General features: G+C 46.9%; 1 protein-coding gene across 3 annotated transcripts in view; it reads left to right on the forward strand.

Annotated features, from left to right (window-relative positions):
• The window catches only part of NOTCH1 (notch receptor 1), a 95,750-nt gene that overhangs the window by 56,727 nt on the left and 17,111 nt on the right, over window positions 1-21,912 (forward strand). For all 3 annotated transcript variants that reach the window (XR_013981396.1, XM_080989691.1, XM_080989692.1), the window contains 10 exons: window positions 6-198; window positions 2,239-2,384; window positions 4,030-4,143; window positions 6,197-6,316; window positions 9,302-9,454; window positions 10,423-10,651; window positions 14,811-15,012; window positions 15,779-15,932; window positions 16,594-16,778; window positions 17,920-18,052. Coding sequence is in view for 2 of the 3 variants with exons in the window: in XM_080989691.1 (XP_080845817.1) it covers window positions 6-198; window positions 2,239-2,384; window positions 4,030-4,143; window positions 6,197-6,316; window positions 9,302-9,454; window positions 10,423-10,651; window positions 14,811-15,012; window positions 15,779-15,932; window positions 16,594-16,778; window positions 17,920-18,052 (1,629 nt within the window). In the remaining variant the exon portion in view is untranslated. The remainder of the gene's footprint in view (window positions 1-5; window positions 199-2,238; window positions 2,385-4,029; window positions 4,144-6,196; window positions 6,317-9,301; window positions 9,455-10,422; window positions 10,652-14,810; window positions 15,013-15,778; window positions 15,933-16,593; window positions 16,779-17,919; window positions 18,053-21,912) is intronic.

The raw sequence follows: 21,912 nt of genomic DNA on the forward strand, positions 1-21,912 counted from the left end.
CACAGGGAGGATGTGCAACATCAACATTGACGAATGTGCCAGTAACCCTTGCCACAATGGAGGCACTTGCAGGGACGGCATCAATGGCTTCGTTTGCGTCTGCCCAGAGGGCTACCATGATCCCATGTGCCTCTCGGAAGTCAATGAGTGCAACAGCAACCCCTGCATTCACGGGAAATGCAATGATGGCCTGAATGGGTAAGCTTCTGGGGAGGCGGCTCTGGGGCTCTCTGCCTGGCATGGGGGAGTTCCCTCCGCTGTCTCACATGGTCAGATGCAGCCCTTGCCAAGCTGAGAGCAGAGCAAGGTGAGAGGTTCTGGAGTCACTTCCCAGACAGGCATCTCTCAGGTTCTCATAGTCACTTAGTTGGGCACCATGACAACAGGATCATCATCAATAATTATCTATTGATTTATATGGGAAAAAAACCATCTAAGCAGTTTCTATATAACACAGTAAGACAATTTTTAAAAAGAGAAAGAGAAATGTATGTACAACATTAAAAACCAAAAATATAAAGGAATATACAAAGGAATACATCATGGAAGCTACAAAATGACACTGAGCAGAAGGCTCAGTCTAAGAAATCGTACCAAGCATTTTGGCTACAGAAGGAAATTTCTGATCGCTATCCTGCACATAACGATAGACAGTGGTTTAGAAGCTCCTTGTTGCAATTCCAACATCACATTTGGTGGAACATGCTTTTAGTGTGGTCATCCAAGCAAAGAAATCAGATTCCTAAATGTGGTGATTTAATGCTCCTGCTAAGTGACTTGAAACCAGACATCGGGAAACTGGTATCACTTCATGAAGCCCAGGCATCACATTAAGAATTTGCTGCACAGTGAAGGAGTTACTATGACTCTTGCTAAATGACTTTCAGATGTTGAAAAGCTGGCATCCCTGCATCAAGTTCCATCAATTTTGTTGAATTAATTAAATTCAATAGTTTTAATTGGATTTTGAATAAATGTGCAATTAATCGTTACTGTTTTGAATTTTATTCTGCTGTTACCTTCCTTAGTGAGTTGTGAAAACCACTCTTCTGAATAATGCTTTTGATAGGTTAGGGGGCCGTGGGGATGAGTTGATGGAGCCAAGGGCATGGTGGCCCAACAAAATTTTGGGAACCACCGCTCTGTGTCTAGGGACAATCTACCTCTGAATAACCAATGATGGGGAACAACAACTGGAGAGTGTTCTTGTGCTCAGGTCCTATTGAAGCATCTGGTTGGCCACCATGAGAACAGGATGCTGGGCTAGATGGTCCACTGGCTTGATCCATCAGGCTCTTCTAATGTTCTTTGAGTCTACTCTGAATCATTCTTGGTTTGCATTATCCTCCAAGCATCTGTAATAGATGTGGTCTTCCTGTGACTGCATGGAATCTGTGGGGTCAGAGGCAAGTTGCCCCTGAACGCCAATTTCTAGGAATCACAAGTGGGCCTGTTGCATTCAAGTCCTGCTTGCCAAATAGTGGCATCTGGTTGGTCAAGTTTGGGAACAAGATGGCTGGACTAGATGGGGCATTGGCCTGACCAAATAGGCTCTTCTTATGTTCCTATAACAGCCGCCATACACCAAGGAAAAGAGAGTGCAGAGAGGTTTCGGGAAGTGTCCCAGCTTAGTAGAACAGCAGGCAGAAAGTCCAATAGGGCTGGGACTGTCCACTGCCTGAAACTCTGGGGAGCCACTGCCAGCCAGTGTAGAGAATGCTAAGGTAGATGGGCCAAGAGTTTGGCAGCTTCCTGTGCTTGTTTGCCAGTTTGATGTCAGTTGCTAAGAATCACATGCAGGGAGGTGGCTAATACATTCAGGTCCTCCTTTTGTGGGCTTCTGTGAGAAGATGATGCTGGACTAGATGCGGCCTCCTTGGCCTGATCCAGCTGTTGCGGGACCCTTCTGAGGTTCTTAGAACTGTATACATGCACAGTGTCTGAAAGGAACAGGGCACCCAGGGGTGGCAGGATGGCAGCTGCTTTGAGCAGCAGACATTTGGAACCAAAGATTACAAGTTGGATTACAAGATGGGTCTCTGTTGCGGGGTGGCTGCTGCAGACACACAGTCTGCACCAGCCCTTTCAATTGCCAACTTGGTGCCCGCCAGATTCTTTGGACCACAATTCACCCGTCAGGAGCAGGAGTTGTGTCATCCAAAACATCTGGAAGCCTCCACGTTGGTCTTCACACATGCTCAGGCACATGCTCATGTGCGTTCTGCTTCTTAACGACAGCTACAAGTGCGATTGTGACCCAGGCTGGAGCGGGACAAACTGCGACATCAACAACAACGAGTGCGAATCCAACCCTTGTATGAATGGTGGCACCTGTAAAGATATGACCAGCGGCTACATCTGTACCTGCCAGGAGGGCTTCAGCGGTAAGAGGTCTGGGGAGAGCGGACAGGGAATGCTTGCCCTGCCTTGAGCACACCAAGGCCTGTGGTGTAACAGGTAGTGTCATTCTATAGTCCAGTCAATAGGTGGCACTAGACTTCCTGGTTATTTCTTGTCCAATTGCTTCCTGGTCCAATTGCTGGGTGGAGCTTTCTGGTCACTGTTCTTGGGGGTTTTTTTGAGAGAGAGAAATAATCGAACTGTATTAAAAGCCAGGAGAAAACAAACCAGAAGGAAGAAAATTCGATTAAATGGAAGGATGGGGTTTCTTCAGGGGGCGTCGGAGGCTGTATAAAATGAGACTGGGGGCCACAGGTTGCTCACTTCCAGGTGCTCCGAAGTTTTTGTAGCCAGTGCTAGTCCTGCTCTAGAGTAAACCCACTGAAATGAATGAGCCTGAGTTAGTCATGGTTATTAATTTCAATGGGTCTGAGAAGGACTAGGACCTTCACCCCTAAGATCCCAAGGTGAATTTAAAATACAAAATTAAAAGCAGTTTAAACAAATTGCCTTAAATGGCTCGGCGCCGCAATACCTCAAGGACCGCTTCTCCCCTTATAATCCATCCCAGACTCTGTGTTCATCATCCGAGGCCCGTAGTCATGTGCTGCCTCCATGTGAGGTCCAGAGGGTGGCAGCACAAGAATGGGCCTTCTCTGTCATGGCTCCCCGTTTGTGGAATCCTCACCCCTGGGAGATTTTGCTGGCACCATCATCATATATCTTTAGGTGCCAGGTGAAAATGCCGCTCTTCAACCAGGCTTTTGGCTGATTAATATGCTACAGGCTTTTAAATGTTTCTGTGGGATGGGAGGGTATTGTTTTGCTCTTTTGTTTTACTTATTTACTTGTTTTTATCCTGCATTTTATTCAGTGAACCACCCTGAGATCTTATGATGAAGGGCAGTATATCAATCAATCAAATAAATGAATTAATAAAATTGCAGGTCAGAAGAATAGGGAGGATCCTAAACATATGCCTCTCAGGTGTGTCAAATACCAGAGTGAGGAAGATACGTCATCAGCATGCCTGCTGAAAACCTTTCTGTTCCTCCAGACCTATGCAGGCAATTAAGAGTACATCCCCACAATGGCCTATGGACGTTTGCTTTAATTTATTTTTATTTTTAACTAGTTTCAAACTTTTAATGATTTTATTATTTGGTTTTATGTTTTTATGCTGTTTAAAACCACTATAATCTATTTTTAGATACAGCGGCATAAAAAAGTATTTTTATAAATAAAAGCTGTACAGTGAAGGTACTAGGCACACCTCTGTTGAGGAGAAGTCTCACAGCATAGGGGCTGCCACAGAGAAGGCTCCCTCCCAGACACCCCCCTCATTAACTTATATGGGAGTGGGAACCACCAAGAGGGCCCCCTTTGCCGACCACAACACCCAAGGAGGGTCTGAAGGGAAGGAGGCTGCCTCTCAGGTATTTGAGGCTTAAGTTGTTTAGGGCTTCAAATACTAATGTGAGCACCTTGAATTGGGCCTGGAAATGGACTGGCAACCAGTTAAAGGCTTCAGGGAGGCTGGCTTGGGAAGGATCCCAGCCTAGGAGTCATGGAGAGAGGAGGCAAGCTTTGGCAGGCTGACCGTGCATGTGGGTCTCTCGATCTTTCCAGGTCCCAACTGCCAGACCAACATCAACGAATGCGCCTCCAACCCATGCCTGAACCAAGGGACCTGTATTGATGACGTGGCCCGTTACCAGTGCAACTGTCTTCCACCCTACACCGGTAAGAGACCAAACCCTGGATCAAAAACCTGTAGCCGTGGCAGTCCTCATGGTTCTGAAGGGCTAGTTTAATGACAAGCTTCCCATAGTTTTCTGGGAAGAGGGATTAATTATTAAACCGCTCTGGGAATTGTAGCTCGGGTGTGGGTGTGTGAGCAAATAGAGGTCTCTCAGACCCCTTAGCATGCTGCTGTTTCCAGGATTCTTTGTGGGAAGCCATGACTGTTAAAAGTGGCATGGTACTGCTTTAAATGTATCTTACAGGTATGTCTTCCCTCCAAGAACCCTGTAATTTACTGCACACAAAGCTACAATTCCCAACACCCTTAACAAGCTACAGTTCCCAGAATCCTTTTTTTTGGGGGGGAGGGTGTCATAACTGTTTAAAGTGGCATGGTGCTGCTTTAAACATGGGGGCAGGTGTGACCTTAGCTTTTGTGCAAATCCAGCAGAAGCACCTATGTCAAGGTTGTCTGAAGGGCTGCTTGCTCCTGTTTTCTGCCCTGAAATCAAAACCAGCTGGAAGAGTTTTCTAAACATAGGATGCTTCCTCCCGCTTATCATTTTCACATGCTCCTGAGTGGGGAGGGGGGAGGTCATCTTTTGGTTTGCTGGAACAGGAGGGACTCCTTTCCCACACTCACATTTTTCAGCACCTTGTTCTGTGAGAAAGCCTTATATGAACCAGCTTTTCTTCAATGAGTCCATTTTTCACTAAAAAAAAAAAAAAATACTGCAAAAAGACTTTTCGCTCATGCCCCTGGATACTTTCTTTTGGAATGATGGAGGCCTCTCCCACATCACCTGCATAGGCAGGTCCATCAGCTTTGTAAGGGCAGGGATTTTCTGCTGAGTTGAGTCGTCCTCTGCCCCGTTTCCTGCTTCACAAAACAGCAGCATCCTGCACACAATTAGAGGAAGCCATGACTCCTTTCCTGCCTTGGCCAGTTGCTGTGGAAACAATCCAGAGAAAAATGGGGGAGTCAGAGGCCCCCTTCTGGAAAACAGCAAAAGGGTCCTTGGATGGTAAGGGCCTGACAAGGGAGATAACGTAAAATGTGGGGAATATTGGCTTCATAAACAGGAAGACAATGGGACAGAGGTGTGGAGGAGAGAAAATACGAGTTAAGTTGAACTTGCACACCCCACACAAATAGTGTTCCCTTATTGGGGTCGCCCTGACAGCATACAGAAGCATGTGAAATTTGGGAACGTACCTTTCCAAAACACCCCTTCACAAGGGATAAGAAATACAGTTGTACCTTGGGTTAAGAACTTAATTCGTTCAGGAGGTCCATTCTTAACCTGAAACTGTTCTTAACCTGAGGTACCACTTTAGCTAATGGGGTCTCCCGCTGCCGGGCACAATTTCTGTTCTCATCCTGAAGCATAGTTCTTAACCCAAGGTACTATTTCTGGGTTAGTGGAGTCTGTAACCTGAAGTGTTTGTAACCCGAGGTACCACTGTATGTTTCTTCCCCAAGAAGAGAATCTCTTGGAAAATCTCTCAAGGCTCCCAGCAAGACCCTGAAGACCCACAGGCCAAAGGGCACAGAAAAGTTTCCAGGAATGTGTGTTAATCTGTGTGTCTCTCACACACACGAAAATTTTGCACAGCATGTTGCTTCCCCATGCACACACAGATCAGCCCAACTCTTATTGGGCAGCATGAGAAAAACATAGCATGTCCGCGAGATTTTCAGGGCGAGTACTGGACCAAGAGAATGTAAGGAGCTTCCTTCTATAGAGCAAAGACAATTGGTCTGTCTAGCTCAGGATTGTCTACACTGGCTGGCAGCAGCAGCCCCAGCACAAGTAGGGACATAGGAAGGTGCCTTATGCTGACTCGTTGGTCTGTCTAGCTCAGGATTCTCTACTTGACTGGCAGCAGTGATACTATAGGGTTTCAGGTGGGGAACATTCCCAGCCTACCTGGTGACGCTGGCAGGAAATGAAACTGGGACCTCCTGCATGCGAAGCCTGTTGAGCTGCTATGGCTGTTCCCCTGACCAAATGTGTGGACTCTCCTCATCTTTGATGTATTTACACTCCAGGGCCGACCTGTCGGGATGTCCTGGCTCCATGTGCAGACGGTCCCTGCAAGAACGGTGGCAAGTGCAGAGAATCTGAAGATTTTGAGAGCTTCTCTTGTGCCTGCCCTCCAGGGTGGCAAGGTGAGGGATTGGTTCCCATTCCATGGTCTCCAGAGGTGCCCGCATGCACGTATGTGGTGGTGATGGTGGTGGTAGTGCCTGCTTCATTCACTGCAACAGAATACAGGGATGACCTCCAGTTCGGACAGCTTTAGAAAGGGGTTCGGTGAATTCATGGAGGAGGAGCAGGATGCCAATCACTGCCAGTCACAATGGCTATGTAATTGCCTCCACTGTTGGAGGAAGTAAATGCCTCCGAAGTTGCTGGGAATCACGAGTGGGGAGAGTTGCTGCTGTGGCGCTCAGGCGCTGCTTGTAGGCTTCTCATTGGGGCATTTGGTTAGCAGCTGTGAGGACAGGATGCTGAGCTAGACAGGCCCCTTTTGGCCCAATCCAGCAGATCTCTTGTGAATGGCTTTAAATGTGGATTAAACAAATCAGTGGAGGAGAAGACTGTCTAAGGCCGCTAGCCGCAATGGCTGTGCTCTGCCTCTGTGGTTGGAGGCAGCAAAGCTTCTGGACACCAGAAGCTGGAAACCAGAGGTAGTGAGAGTTGCTGTTGTGCTCAAATCCTGCTGGTGGGTTTTTCATGATGGACATCTGGTTGGCCACTGTGAGAACAGGAGGCTAGACTTTGGCAGGATGCAGCAGCCAGAACATTCAGACCTAATAGACTGAGCCTTCTATTTCTTATAAACTATTGGTTGTATCCAAGTAAGTCCTCAGAGTAGACGTGCTGAAATCAGTGGACCTATGTTAGTCATGATCTGGGGCCTGTCACTGCCTTTTAGCCTAGCCTACTTCACAGGGCTGTTCTGAGGATGAAACGGGGTAGGAGGAAAACCATGTACACCACCTTGAGCTCCTTGGGAGGAAAAGGTGGAATATATATGTAATAAATAAATAAGATTAAAATAACATCTGTGTTCATTAACTTTAGGGGATATACTCTTGAGTAAGACTACTGTTAGATGCAACCATATATCGTTGGTTTTGTTGTTTATTTTATTTTTTAAACTTGGACCAATGCAGATTATGCTCTGCTCTGTGCAGGTGGTAAAATAACTTTTTGAGAGTCTCCCAGGTCTCAGATATTGTTAATTTCCCTCTCCTCCCCCACCCAACTCCCTCAACACTGAGACTGAGAAAAAGAGAGTATTGCATCTCTGCTCTAAATAATAAAGATACCCTGAACAGGCCCCAGATAGCCCCCCCCCCAAAAAACCCCACCTCCCTCCCTCTTTCTCTCTCTCTCTAGTGGCAGGTTACTTGATTTATTGCCTGAAGCGACAACCGCTAAATAGGTCTTGGTTTGCCTAGGATGCACCTGCCTTCCTGCAGCCCCTTGCTCTGTGGTTCGCTGTTAATCTTCTCCCTTTGCTGTCTATCCCTCCTTTCTTGTTGCTGGTGCCTTTCTGGGCTCATTTACAAAGAGCCACTCCTCTCCTCTCCTCTCCTCTCCTCTCCTCTCCTCTCCTCTCCTCTCCTCTCCTCTCCTCTCCTCTCCTCTTCTCTTCTCTTCTCCAAGGACATCAATGATTGTATTTGGCACCAGTCTCAATTGTTTTGCATGTTGTCAGTGAGCTGATCCCAAAATGACAGGCATTCATGTGGAATCCCTAGACAGCCCCAGGACAGGCAGGAAACTCAGCCTGAAAGTCTGCCTTAAAAGGGTACACTTCCTCTCTCCCCTTTCCAGCACCTGTTTCTTCTAATGATTTTTTTCAACCGTGGTTTACCATTACACCACAAACCATGGTTAGTACTGGGGAGCCCGTGCTAGGTCTGCAGCAGGCAGATATTAAGAACATAAGAAGAGCCTGTTTGGTCAGGCCATTGGCCCAGCTTCCTGTTGCCACAGGGGCCAACCTGGTGGTCCAATGGGAAGCCCACAAGCAGGACATGAGTGCAACAGCAGGAATAATAATAATAATAATAATAATAATAATAATTTATTATTTATATCCCGTCCATCTGGCTAGGTTTGACATCTGGTGGGAGGGCATTCCACAGGGCGGGTGCCACTACCGAGAAGGCCCTCTGCCTGGTTCCCTGTAACTTGGCTTCTCGCAGTGAGGGAACCGCCAGAAGGCCTTTGGCACAGGACCTCAGTGTCTGGGCAGAACGATGGGGGTGGAGACCCTCCTTCAGGTATACTGGACCAAGGCCATTTAGAGCTTTAAAGGTCAGCACCAACACTTTGAATTGTGCTCAGAAATGTAATGGGGGCCAGTGTAGGTCTTTCAAGACCGGTGTTATATGGTCTCGGCGGCCACTCCCAGTCACCAGTCTAGCTACCGCATTCTGGATTAGTTGTAGTTTCTGGGTCACCTTCAAAGGTTGCCCCACATAGAGCACATTGCAGTAGTCCAAGCGAGAGATAACTAGAGCATTCACCACTCTGGCGAGACAGTCTGCAGGCAGGTAGGGTCTCAGCCTGCGTACCAGATGGAGCTTATAAACAGCTGCCCTGGACACAGAATTGACCTGCGCCTCCATGGACAGCTGTGAGTCCAGAATGACTCCCAGGCTGTGCACCTGGTCCTTCAGGGGCACTGTTACCCCATTCAGGACCAGGGAGTCCTCCACACCCTGGCACTACTCTGAGGACTTACTTGAATACAACTGGCACTGTTACAGTTGCCACATAATACCCTTTCCAAATTTGTAAGAGCTCCCATCTTTCAGTATGGCGGCACCTACACTTTGGAACTCCTTGCCTATTGATGTCAGGCAGGCACTTTCCTTCCTTTACTACCTGCCAAAACCATTTTGTATAGGCCAGCCTGTCCAGATGTTTAGGAAGTCGGTACAAGTTTTAAGCTGTTTTTAATCTATTGTTGTTTTCAATTTTTGTATGTCTTAAAATATCGCTAATTTTCTTAGTGGCAATTTTATTGTTTAATCTTCATAAGCCTCATTTGAGATATTATTTTTTTTAGCAATCAAACTATAAATTTTATGAAATATGTAAAAAATAAATATCCATTCAAATTGCCTTCTCAGGGCAAACCTGTGAGATCGACATCAACGAGTGCGTGAAGAGCCCTTGTCGGAATGGTGCCGCATGTCAGAATACGAATGGTAGCTACTGGTGTGTCTGCAAACCTGGGTTCACAGGCAACACCTGCGAGACGGACGTTGATGACTGCCAGCCTAGTAAGAGCCTCAAGGAGGCTGGGGAGTGGGTTGCCCTGGGAGACCTGGACCCCATCTGCACCATATATTGAAAGCACTGCTGCACATCACTTTAAACAGTCAAGATTTCCCCCCAAAGAATTCAGGGAGCTGTAGTTTATAAAGGAGTTCTGAGAGTTGTTAAGAGGACCCCTCTATTCCTTCCCAGAGTTACAATTTCCCAGAGCTCCCTGGGAAGAAGGGTTGATTGGAACAGAAAAGAACAGGATGCTGGACTTGATGGGCCATTTGGCCTGATCCTGCATGCTCTTCTGGTGTTCTTAACATGAGGTCTTGTGAAAATTCATTGACATATTGGAATTGTTCTCAAATATAAATATTCTGGAAACTCATTGAGGCTAATAAGATCTCTGCTATGTGAGGATATCATATACCCTTCGAACATAAAATATTTCTGCTTGGTTAATGTAAAAGATGTTCTTCTGGAAAATGATCAAGAAATAGTGTTTAACCTTTTAACTTTTAACTAAGATTGTAATAGGGTTGGGGGTTGGAGAAGCCTATCTCCTGCTATGTCTGAAAGAAATGAGAACATTTGCTCCGCAGTAACTGTGATATGCTAACTTACTACAAAAGGCTACATCTAAGCCAGGAAAACAGGTTTCATGGGAAAATGGGCATTTTCTGTAATGTTTTGGAAGACTGTTCAGTGATAATGTTCAGCTGTGTACAGTTTGCAGCCATCTGCAGCAGTGTTTCTGTAAGCTTTATCTTTGATTTATTTTGTTTATTATTAACTAGATAAACAAATAACAGGGCACTGAGTTATCAAAGGCTGGGGCGAATTGTGCGTTCAGTTCACACAGAAGGTTTAGGAAAGAATGTGGGAAGTTTTGCAGAGGCCAAGGCAGCCTCAAAAAAATAATTAAAAAAACCATCAGCCCCATGGAATGAGAGTCCATCGCTGCCCCTTTCCCCACTACCTCTAGATCCTTGCCACAACGGCGGGTCCTGCTCCGATGGCATCAATGCCTTTTTCTGTGACTGCCTCGCTGGCTTCCGGGGCCCCAAGTGTGAGGAGGACATTGACGAGTGTGCCAGCAACCCTTGCAAGAATGGCGCCAACTGCACGGACTGTGTCAACAGCTACACCTGTACTTGCCCTTCTGGCTTTAGCGGGATCCACTGCGAGCATAACACCCCCGACTGCACAGAAAGGTAATTCAGGAGCCAGAAATAACGTTGGAACGTCATTTTTAAAAAAAACAATGTGCTTGGCTATAGTCATGCTCCTGTGTGTGAGTGGGGATGGTTCATCCCAAGAGAACCAACTTTCTGCACACCGCAGTGTTGGTATAAATCACACCCATCACTTGCAAATTTTTATTTTGCATAGTCTACTCTGGTGATGGGCAAGAGGGCTCTGGACCCTAATCAAATGGCCTTAGAATCATAAAGTCGGAAGGGACCCCATGGGTCATCTAGTCCACCCCCCTGCTTTGCAGGAATCTCAACTAAAGCATCCATGACAGATGGCAATCCACACTCTGCTTAGAAACCTCTAATGAAAGACAGTCCACAACCTCCCAAGGGAGTCCGTTCCAATGTCAAACAGCTCTTACTGTAAGTTCTTCCTTAATCTCCTTTCTTGTAGCTTGAAGCCATTGGTTCGAGTCTTGCCCTCCAGAGCAGGAGAAAACAAGCTTGCTGCATCTTCCATGTGACAGCCATTTATATATTTGAAGATAGCTATCATATCCCCTCTCAATCTCCTCTTTCCCAGGCTAAACATATCCAGCTACTTCAACTGTTCCTCATAAGGCTTTGATTGCAGAGCCTTTATAATCTTGGTTGCCCTCCTCTGCACATGCTGCAGCTTGTCAACATTCTTCTTAAATTGTGGCACCCAAAACTGGACACAATATTCCAGATGTAGTCTGATCAAGGCAGAATAAAAAAAGGCAATGTCTTTTTCTGTGACTGCCTGGTTGGCTTCCGGGGCTGTTACTTCCCTTGATCTCGAGACTATACTTCTGTTGATGCAGCCTAGAATAGCATTAGCTTTTTTTGCTGCTGCATCACAGTGTTGGCTCAAGTGAAGCTTGTGGTCCACCAAGACCCATAGACCCATTTCACATGTACTACTAGTAAGCCAGGTGTTCCCTATCTTCTCTTTGTGCAGCTAGTTCTTCCTGCCTAAGTGCAGAACCTGCCATTCATTCTGCAACTGTTGGCTACTTGTGTACATTCTTCCTTTGTGATTTCCTCTTTCTTCCATTTCTTATACATGCCCTTCTTAAATCTCAGCTTATCTGTAAGCTCCTTATGCAGCCACACCAGTGTTTCTTTAGATACTTCCAACTTTTCTTTCTTGTTTGAATTTTCTGCATTTGGAGCTTCAATATTTCATTTAATAAACTCCCACCCATCTTGGACTCCCTTTTGAGTATTTCTGACCATGGGATCTCCTTAAGCTTTTTGAAATCAGCCTTCTTAAAGTCCAGAGTGCATGTCTCACTATGCTCAGCTTTCCCTTGCCTCTGTGTCATGAAACTTTCTCTCAAGTTTCCAAATGCTTCCAATTCTTTGATCAGTTCCTCCCTGTTGGTGAGGACCAGGTCCAAGATAGATGATGCACTTGTTACTTCTGCCACCTTCTTGGAAATGAAATTGTCAGCAATGCAGTGGAGGAATTTGTTGGACCTTACATTCCTGGCATTGTTTGAGTTCCAACAGATATGGGGTACTTGAAGTCTCCCATTACTACTTTATTTCTCCTTTTTGAATGTTTAGAAATCTGCTCTAGGAAAGCACCATCCAGGTCTGACCTGGTGGTCTATAGAAAGCCCCCATAGTAAGATCAGTATTGTTTCTCTCTCCTACAGTTTTTACCCGTATACTCTCAATATGCTTTCCATGCTGCAGGTCATTGATTTATTCACAAGTTTGGACCTCCTTTACATATAATGCTACTCCCCCTCCCTTCCTGTTTGGTCTATTCCTTTTGAACAGTTTATGCCCCTCAATTCCTGCATTTCAGTCATGAGTCTCATCCCACCAGGTTTCAGTAATGCTTCCCAGGTCATATTTGCCATCCTGCATTAAAAGCTCCAATTCGTCTTGTTGGTTTCTCATGCTCTGCATTTGTGCAGAGACAACTGGAACCATGAATCATTCCCTCCAGTTGCTTCCTTCCTCTAGTACTTTGCCCTTTAGCAGGGCAAGGACCACCTCAGTTTCTTGTGCACCAATGAAGCTACTATCCCTAGTACCAGGTGTTCTTCTGCCACCTGTAATGCTGCCTGCCCTCCTGCTCAGAATCTAGTTGAAAGCTCTCCTGATCAGGTATGCTAGACTCTTACCAAACACATTTTTGCCAGCCGCTGTGAGGTACGACCCAGAATTCCTTCCTCAAAGAAGCAGAGATGGTGATCCAAGAAGCCAAACCCTTCCTGATGACACTACCTGTACAACCAGTGGTTTACTTTCAGTATTTTCCTCTTTTCCTGGGCCATGATCTTCAACAGGAAGAAGCGATGAAAAGACAACCTGTGCCCCAAGGCTCTTCAGCTTCCTGCCCAGTCTCATAGTCCCTTGCTATATGTTGAAGTTGTGGTCAGCGGGCTTTATAAGACTTGGCAAGTTCTCTGTCACGTTGCAAATCTTTGCACCTGGAAGACACCTCTTGGGACTTCCTGTTTCCTCCGAAAACTATTGCCTCTTGCCACTTACTACCACCAACAGTCTCTTCCTCCTCTGGGGAGTGGCAGGAATCGTTCTGTACACGGTGCTTTCCAAATCGCCTTGGAGTGTTCTAAGGTCTGCAGCTGCTGTTCTTGAGTCTTCCCCTCTCGTCTCTTCAAGCTGATCTGGATATTACTGGAATAGGTTACAAAGGCAGGAACCTTATGGTTCTAGTACTTCCTCCTCCTCCTCCTCTCAACTTGCCTTCTCCAGACTGCAATTCCCTTTCTCCCGAGATCATTTCCTTGGAAGGTAGCAGGTGGATTATCAGCATACTCATTCGGGATCTGAAAGTGTTAGATCAAGAATGGAAAAAAAACCTCCCAAGTCCATCTCCTCCTGTCTATTCCTCCTATTGGGGGTGACAGGAATCATTATGTGCACTGTACCTTTCACAGCTACCTTAGTGTAGTCTAAGTTCCGTAACTGCTGTCCTAACTCTTCTGCCCCAGAATCAGTGTCTTAGGTGAGAGCATGGAACCGATTTCGCAGTTCTAATGACACAGCATGGTTCCTGACAGTCCTACTTGTGTGCGTCACGTTCCTCCAGGGGTTGGTCTCTTGCCATGAGCAATCTTCCTCCTCCCTTGGGGCGCCTGTGTTGCTGTTCTGTCACAGTCCACTCAGCTCTATCGCGAAAGTCTGCATCTTGCCCTATACCTCAAAGTGTTGACTATTTGGACCTCAGGTTGTTGTACCTTCTCTTCCAGCAAGCCAACCAGTTTGCACTTGCTACAAGTGTAGCTTTGCAAGTTCTCCTGCAGGAAGACAAACATGGCACGGGTCTTCCTTAACATTAATTATTTACTTTCATTTATCTTACTGCATTTATATCCCACCTTTCCTCCAAGGAGCTAAAGTTGGGGTACGTGGTAATCCTTCAGCCCATTTTACCTTCCCCAACAACCTTGTGAGATAGGTTAGAGCTGAGAGAAAGATCACCCAGTGAGCTTCATGGCCAAGTGGGGCGGGCATTTGAACCCTGGTCTCCCAGGTCTGAGTCCAACACTCTAAGCACTACACCATACTGGATCTTGCTTTGTTGCCCTCTCTGGCTTCTGAGATTTCAGCAGACATTGGCTGTGGACTAACTTTGCAGCTGTAGAATCATAAAACTAGAGTTGAAGGCACCCTGAGGGTCATCTGGTCCAACCCCCTGCAATACAGGAATCTCGACTAAGGGTAGAAGCACCCAAAATGCCATTTTTCACTCCTCCCCTAAAAACTCAATATGTCTGAAACCCTGGACAGCTACTGCTGCTGCTAGTCAGTGTAGGCACTATTGAGCCAAGTGAACCCAATGGTCTGACTAGGTATAAGCAGCTTCCTGTGTAATTCAGCCCTTCATTTAAAATCATGAGATCTAGAATACTATTTTACATTTTGGGGAAAGGCCACAGAAAGCCTCAGTGGTAGAGCACACACTCTGCATGGAAAGAGTCTTGGGTTCAATCCCCAATGGCAACTCTGTCACGCTGGGTAAACTCCCTGTTTGAAACCCTGGAGAGCCATTGCTGGTGGTGGTCAGTGTACTCTGTACTGCACTAGACGGACCCAGCATTCTGGCTTTTGCTATAAGGCAGCTTCCAACGGAGAGCTTTGATGGCACAGCCAGTTTCCTTCTGCCCCTCAGCTCCTGCTTCAATGGGGGCACATGTGTGGACGGCATCAACACCTTCACCTGTGTCTGCCCACCTGGCTTCACGGGAATCTACTGCGAGCACGACATCAACGAGTGTGACTCCAAACCCTGCCTGAATGGCGGCACCTGCCAGGATAGCTACGGCACCTACAAGTGCACTTGTCCTCAGGGCTACACTGGCCTCAGTTGTCAGGTAAGGGGGCCAAGACCCCACTGGATGCCAAACGAGTTCTGCCTGCAGAGCCTGACCTTGAGTGGGACTTGCCTTTCCCAGTTCATTTGCTTCTGTTGTTTCACTGGGGGCTTGGGGTGGGTGGGCTCACAGAGTGAGGAGCAAATGGCTGAAGTGTTGAGGTCAGAGCAGAGAGGCAGCAGCCCTAGTTCGCACCCAGCACAAACTCATGGTTTGTTTAGCTTGCCAATGGTTTGTTTGACTGTCTGAACCCCACCTGGCAAACTTAACAGTGGTTCATTTCACCTGGCAACAAACCATGATGTGAAACCAAGGTATACTGCTGGCTTAAGGATAGTTCAGCATTCTGTGCATTCCCCATCAGCCTTACTTAACTCTGGTTCTTTGACAACCCCAAAGTCACATTGCAAGAGCAGCTGGGGAAACCAAGCATGGTGAAACAAACTGTGGCCTTGCTTGTCTGTGAGATGATTTGTGGTTTGCTGAGCCAAACCATGGCTAACACAACAAAACATTGCTTAGCCATGGGAAACCGTGTTGCTGCACTACAACTCCTGTCATCAACATCCATGGCTATGCTGGCTGCCAGGAGTTGGAATCACATGGCACTTGGAAGGGCTGTTGACTCCCCTCCACCCTGGCATCTTCAGGGCCGTGTCCTTCAACCAGCTGCGCAGGGTTGAACCCACAAAGCCCCTTCTCCGTACCACCCTACCCTGGCCCTGGTGCTGTTGCACCCACAAACCTTCTGATTCTTCACCCCCAGAACCTGGTGCGTTGGTGTGACTCCTCACCCTGCAAGAACGGCGGAAAGTGCTGGCAGACAGACAACCTGTACCGCTGCGAGTGCACCAGTGGCTGGACTGGACTCTACTGCGATGTCCCCAATGTCTCCTGTGAGGTGGCTGCACGGCAGCAAGGTAAGAAGGCCCCATCCTGCTTGCTGTGTTCCCCTTCCTCTGTCTTCCCTCTTTGGTCTGTCCTGGGAGCAGACTCTGGCCAGGGCAGGACCCGGTGAGGGGTGGCTGGCCCCAGCCAGATGCATAGATTGGTGCTTGGCATTTCGTTTTGAAGTGGTTCAGTATTTGATAGTTGTTGCAGTGAGGTGTTTATTGGTTTATATTTTTTTAATATATTACAGCACACACAGACAAAATCCGAGCTGCTGTAGTTGCATACATAAACAGATTTCTTCCGGCTCTTAGGGACCAGCTTACACAAATTTAAACAACACAGATAAAATACAAAAAGCTAAAAACATATTTTAAAAATTGTTTAAAAGCAAATTAAACTCCCAACGGGGGGGGGGGGGGGGGATAAGAAGCACATGACAGATGATGATGATGATAATGAGGATGAACACCATATAGAAACACCCATTCCTTTAAAGAAACAGTTATTTCCTAAAAGCCTCCTGGAATAAAAACAGTCTTCACCTGTGGAAGTGTGACAAGGAAGGAGCCGGTCTGGCTTCTCTTGGGAGGGTGTTCCATGGTCTGGGAGTAAACATCACTGAGGAGGCGTTCTCCCACACACCCACACCTGTTACTTGTACCTGACCTCCCTCCTATACCTTTGCAGGCGTCGAGGTGGTGCACCTATGCAGGAACTCTGGGCTCTGTGTGGACAGGGGCAACACCCACTCTTGCCAGTGCCAGGCCGGCTACACAGGCAGCTACTGCGAGGAGCAGGTGGATGAGTGCTCCCCCAACCCGTGCCAGAACGGGGCCACCTGCACAGACTACCTAGGGGGCTACTCGTGTGAGGTACGGTTGGTGCTCAGAAGGGAGGTGGCGTGGGGGGGCAGTGGACACAGGGTGAACCCTCCTTTACCTGGGTTTGTGCATTGCCAGCGGAGCTGGGTACATGTCCTGAGATGTGGTGGAACATCAGAACGAAGTACAGGACATGCCTCCATCATAGATATTTTCAGATTGCTGGGTAGTTTACAGCCACCCTGAAAAAAAGCCACAGTTTCCAGGGAAAGGGGTACATTGTAACTTGGTAGCAGAGCATCTCCTATGCCAACAAAAGATCCCAGGTTCACTCCCTGCCAGCACGCCTGGCAAAAGCTAGTTAAAAGATGGAGGGCTGTCCTTCATTGGAGGCTTAGAAGCAGAGGTTGGAGGGCCACCTGTCAGGGATGTTTTAGCTGGGATTCCTGCACTGCATGGGGTTGGACTAGATGATTCTTGGGGTCCCTTCCAACTCTACAGTCCTATGATTCGGCAGTCTGGCTGGGTAGAAGGCAGCACCTTTGCCCCTGCTTGTGCCAGCCTACATTTCCAATGTAATGCATATCAGCGGACAGAGGCAGCCTCATAAGCTCTTGCATGATAGAACATTTGGGCGCTTCCCTTGCAGACTTCAAAGCTAGCTGAAATCGTAATGCTGCTTCAGAGTGGAGTTCACCTAAACATCTTTTGGCTTTTCATAATGAAAGGCCAAGTAATGCAAGTATTTTTTATTATGTCTAAGGAGCCTTGATAATCGCTTGACCATGAGCTTCAGAAATATTCACAACACACCATGCCATGCCCACCCAAAGTCCCCACCCCAGTCTCAGCCCCCAGTTTTTTTCTCCACTTCCCGGGGCAAGATTGCACAGTTCAGTCTTGGCCAGTCCTTGCGAACCTGACCCTCCAGCGGCTCGTACGCTTGCAGCTCCTGTGACATTACAGCAGCTCAGGCACTAGCCATTTTTGGTGGGGTGGGTGATTTGAGGACGGTACAGTTTGTCTATTTTTCATCTGGTTGCATTTTTAAAAATATACTACAAGTTGGTTTTGGCATTTTCCATTGTGGGCTCCCTTTCGAGGGGCTGCCTTCCAAGGTGGGAAGGAGGAAATCTCCTACCCCTCTAGAACTCATTTCAACTCGGGAATATTGGACTACCTTTCCTTGTAGTGTGTTGCTGGCTACCACGGGATCAACTGCTCAGAGGAGATCAACGAGTGCCTTTCCCACCCCTGCCAGAACGGGGGGACCTGCATTGACCTCATCAACACCTACAAGTGCTCTTGTCCCCGAGGGACTCAAGGTAAATGTGGGTTTGGATGGAAGCAGGGGCATGGGCAGGTAGGTAAAGACCCAGTCTTTAGGGGTGTCCCACTTGATTAAGGGGGGGGTGGAGTATTTCTATCAGTCTGTTCTGTATTGGCTTAAAAGTCATCAGTTCAGTGGGTGTCTGCTTTTGAATGCAGAAGGTCCCAGGTTCAGTGCTCAGCAGAATCTCCAGGTAGGGCTGGAGAAAGACCCATCCTTCCCTGGTAGAAATCCTGGATTGTTACTCCTGATCAGTGTTGACAGTACTGAGCTAGATGGATCCAATGGTCTGATTCAGTACAAGGCAGCTTGCTAATGTTCCTATTTAAACCCCAAATTTATTGAAAACCCTGAGGATTGAGATTTTGGTTAAGTGGTAGAGCATGAAGTGCAGGTTGAATGCCGGTTGGGAGACTTTGCATATAGGGCTGACTGAATAGCTTCCCCCTACACACACTTTTGCAAAGGGGTGTTGTATGTGTAAGTGTGTGTGTCCGTCTCAGAAGGTGTGGGAGGGGTATTCAGCAACTTGCCGGGAGAAGGGGCACAGTGTTCTATCAAGACTTTTTGCAGGGGAAGGGTCTTGCCTTGATTGAAAGTGAAATACATTGCTTCTCCCCACTCGCGTTCTCCTTTGCTGTTTTCATGGGACCTTATTTCGAGGAAGCTGACTGGAATGCCATTGGGTTGGCAGCTGGTTTGTCTTATTTGTGTATTTATGACTATGTTGAACATTCCACCTTTCCTCCAAGACTCTCAGTACCACCTGTGTAGTTCTCTCCCCTCAGTTCACGAAACAACCCCGTGATGCACATTTGGACAAATACTTCCATGCCTTTGAATCCACCCAAGATGGTGCCCATTGCTATGAATTTGGGAGGGTCTTGAGAGAAAGCAGGAACAAATTGTTTTTATAAAGCTGCTTCACATATGTGCTGCCAAGAGTGTGGAGGCAGGGGTATTGGTTGGCATTTTTGGTGGATGTACCTGGTGGAAATTTTTAGAGAACAAGTGTTTAATTAGAGATAAGTAAAATGACTCATCAGCATGGCACGGCTACATCTGCAGGTGCCCTCAGGTGTGTTGTCAGCGTTACTGAGTATGGGTTTAAGTGGATATCAGGACTTGATGAATAAACCACTAATTTGATTTCTCTTAGTAGCTGCACACAGGGTGATAGCTGCAGTCTGGAAGGACTTAAAATGTGCAAACCTGAAAGAGTGTATTGCCCTTAAAGAAAAATTGGTTCACAAATTAAGGCTGGCAAGAGGAACAAAGCATAGATATGCCTCTGCAGGAGAACGGTGGAGCTTCATTTCATTCACTAATTCCACAGAAAACTAATAATTAGTCCCAAAGAATTAGAATTATAGAAGAGTTAGAAGGGACCCTGAGGGGCATCTAGTCCAACCCCCTGCAATGCAGGAATGTCAACTAAAGCATCCAAACTTTGCTTGAAAATTTCCCAAGGAAGGAGAATCTACCACCCTTTGGAGTCAGTTCCACTGTTGAAAAGCTCTTACTTCCTTTCTTTTTAAAATAATTTTTATTAAAGTTTTTCATTGACTACAAAAAAACCATGCAATGTCTCTTTTTTGTTGGTCAGATTATAAAGTCTTTTGGTTTATGTTCAGTGTAAAACAATATCCAGAGGGAGGGGGGAGAAGGGAGGGGAGAGGGTGGGTGATAAACCTACACACTATTTTTTCATTTTTCCAGCTTTTACTTTCTTCCTTTTTTTAAAATAATTTTTCTGAAAGATTCTCTTGGTTTACAAAAGTACGTGCATTGTCTCTTTTTCCAGGTTGTGCTTTCTACTGATGAATCACATTTGTTATGAGACAACCTGTGGGTCCCTGATGTTGTTGAACTACAACTCCCATCACCCCTAGCTAGCAAGGCCAGAGCTCAGGGATGATGGGACTTGTAGTCCAACATCTGGGGACCCACAGGTTGAGAACCGCTGCATTAGTGTGTTGTATACAGTATAAGGATGGGGAGGAGAAGGGGGAAAGGGGGATGGGGTGGTAAAACTTACTTTCTTTTGCTTAGTGTATGCTTAGTGTATTTGCTTTTTGTGGCAGTGCCACCTGAGTAGGTTCTTTCTACAGTCATACCTCGGGTAAAATATGCTTCAGGTTGAGCGCTTTCGGGTTGCGCTCCGCGGCGACCCGGAATTAACGGAACGTGTTACTTCTGGGTTTCACCGCATTTCTCAACCTTTGGGTCCCAGATGTTGTTGAACTACAACTCCCATCACCCTTAGCTAGCAAGGCCAGAGATCAGGGATGATGCGAGTTGTAGTTCAACAACATCTGGGGACCCACAGGTTGAGAACCACAGCATTAGTGTGTTCTATACAGTACAGTGGTACCTCGGGTTAAGTACTTAATTCGTTCTGAAGGTTTGTTCTTAACCTGAAACTGTTCTTAACCTGAAGCACCACTTTAGCTAACGGGGCCTCCTGCTGCCGCCGCACCGCAGGAGCACGATTTTTGTTCTCATCCTGAAGCAAAGTTCTTAACCCGAGGTAATATTTCTGGGTTAGCGGAGTCTGTAACCTGAAGCGTATGTAACCCGAGGTACCACTGTATAAGGATGGGGAAGAAAAGGGGGGGGAGAGGGGGATTGGGTGGTAAAACTTACTTTCTTTTGCTTAGTGTATGCTTAGTATATTTGCATTTTGTGGCAGTGCCACCTGAGTAGTTCTCTTTCTACAGTCATACCTCGGGTTAAATATGCTTCAAGTTGAGTGCTTTTGGGTTGCGCTCCGCGGTGACCTGGAAGTAAAGGAACACGTTACTTCCAGGTTTCGCCGCATTTCTCAACCTGTGGGTCCCAGATGTTGTTGAACTACAACTCCCATCATTCCTAGCTAGCAAGGCCAGAGCTCAGGGATGATGGGATTTGTAGTCCAACAACATCTGGGGACCCACAGCTTGAGAAGCGCTGCATTAGTGTGTTGTATACAGTATAAGGATGGGGAAGAGAGGGGGGTGGGGTGGTAAAACTTACTTTCTTTTGCTTAGTGTATGCTTAGTGTATTTGCTTTTTGTGGCAGTGCCACCCAAATACGTTCTCTTTCTACAGTCACACCTCGGGTTAAATATGCTTCAGGTTGAGCGCTTTTGGGTTGCGCTCCGTGGTGACCCGGAAGTAACGGAACGTGTTACTTCTGGGTTTCGCCGCGTTTCTCAACCTTTGGGTCCCAGATGTTGTTGAACTACAACTCCCATCATTCCTAGCTAGCAAGGCCAGAGCTCAGGGATGATGGGATTTGTAGTCCAACAACATCTGGGGACCCACAGCTTGAGAACCGCTGCATTAGACTGTTGTATACAGTATAAGGATGGGGGAGAGAGGGGGATGGGGTTGTAAAACTTACAGTGGTGCCTCGCAAGACGAAATTAATCCGTTCCGCGAGTGTCTTCGTCTAGCGGTTTTTTCGTCTTGCGAAGCAACCCTATTAGCGGCTTAACGGATTAGCGCTATTAGCGGTTTAGCGGCTATTAAAAGCTTAAAGGCTTAGCGGATTAGCTGCTAAAAGGCTATTAAAGGCTTAGCAGCTTAGATAAAGGGGGGGGAGTGAAAAAAAATCTCAAGACTCGTAAGACATTTTCGTCTTGCGAAGCAAGCCCATAGGGGAATTCGTCCTGCGAAGCAACTCCAAAACGGAAAACCCTTTCGTCTAACGGTTTTTCCGTCTTGCGAGGCATTCGTCTTGCAGGGCACCACTGTACTTTCTTTTGCTTAGTGTATGCTTAGTGTATTTGCTTTTTGTGGCAGTGCCACCTGAGTAGGTTCTCTTTCTACAGTCATACCTTGGGTTAAATATGCTTCAGGTTGAGCGCTTTT

The sequence above is a fragment of the Podarcis pityusensis genome (genome assembly GCF_964106645.2).
Source record: "Podarcis pityusensis genome assembly, chromosome: Z".
NCBI lineage: Eukaryota > Metazoa > Chordata > Lepidosauria > Squamata > Lacertidae > Podarcis > Podarcis pityusensis.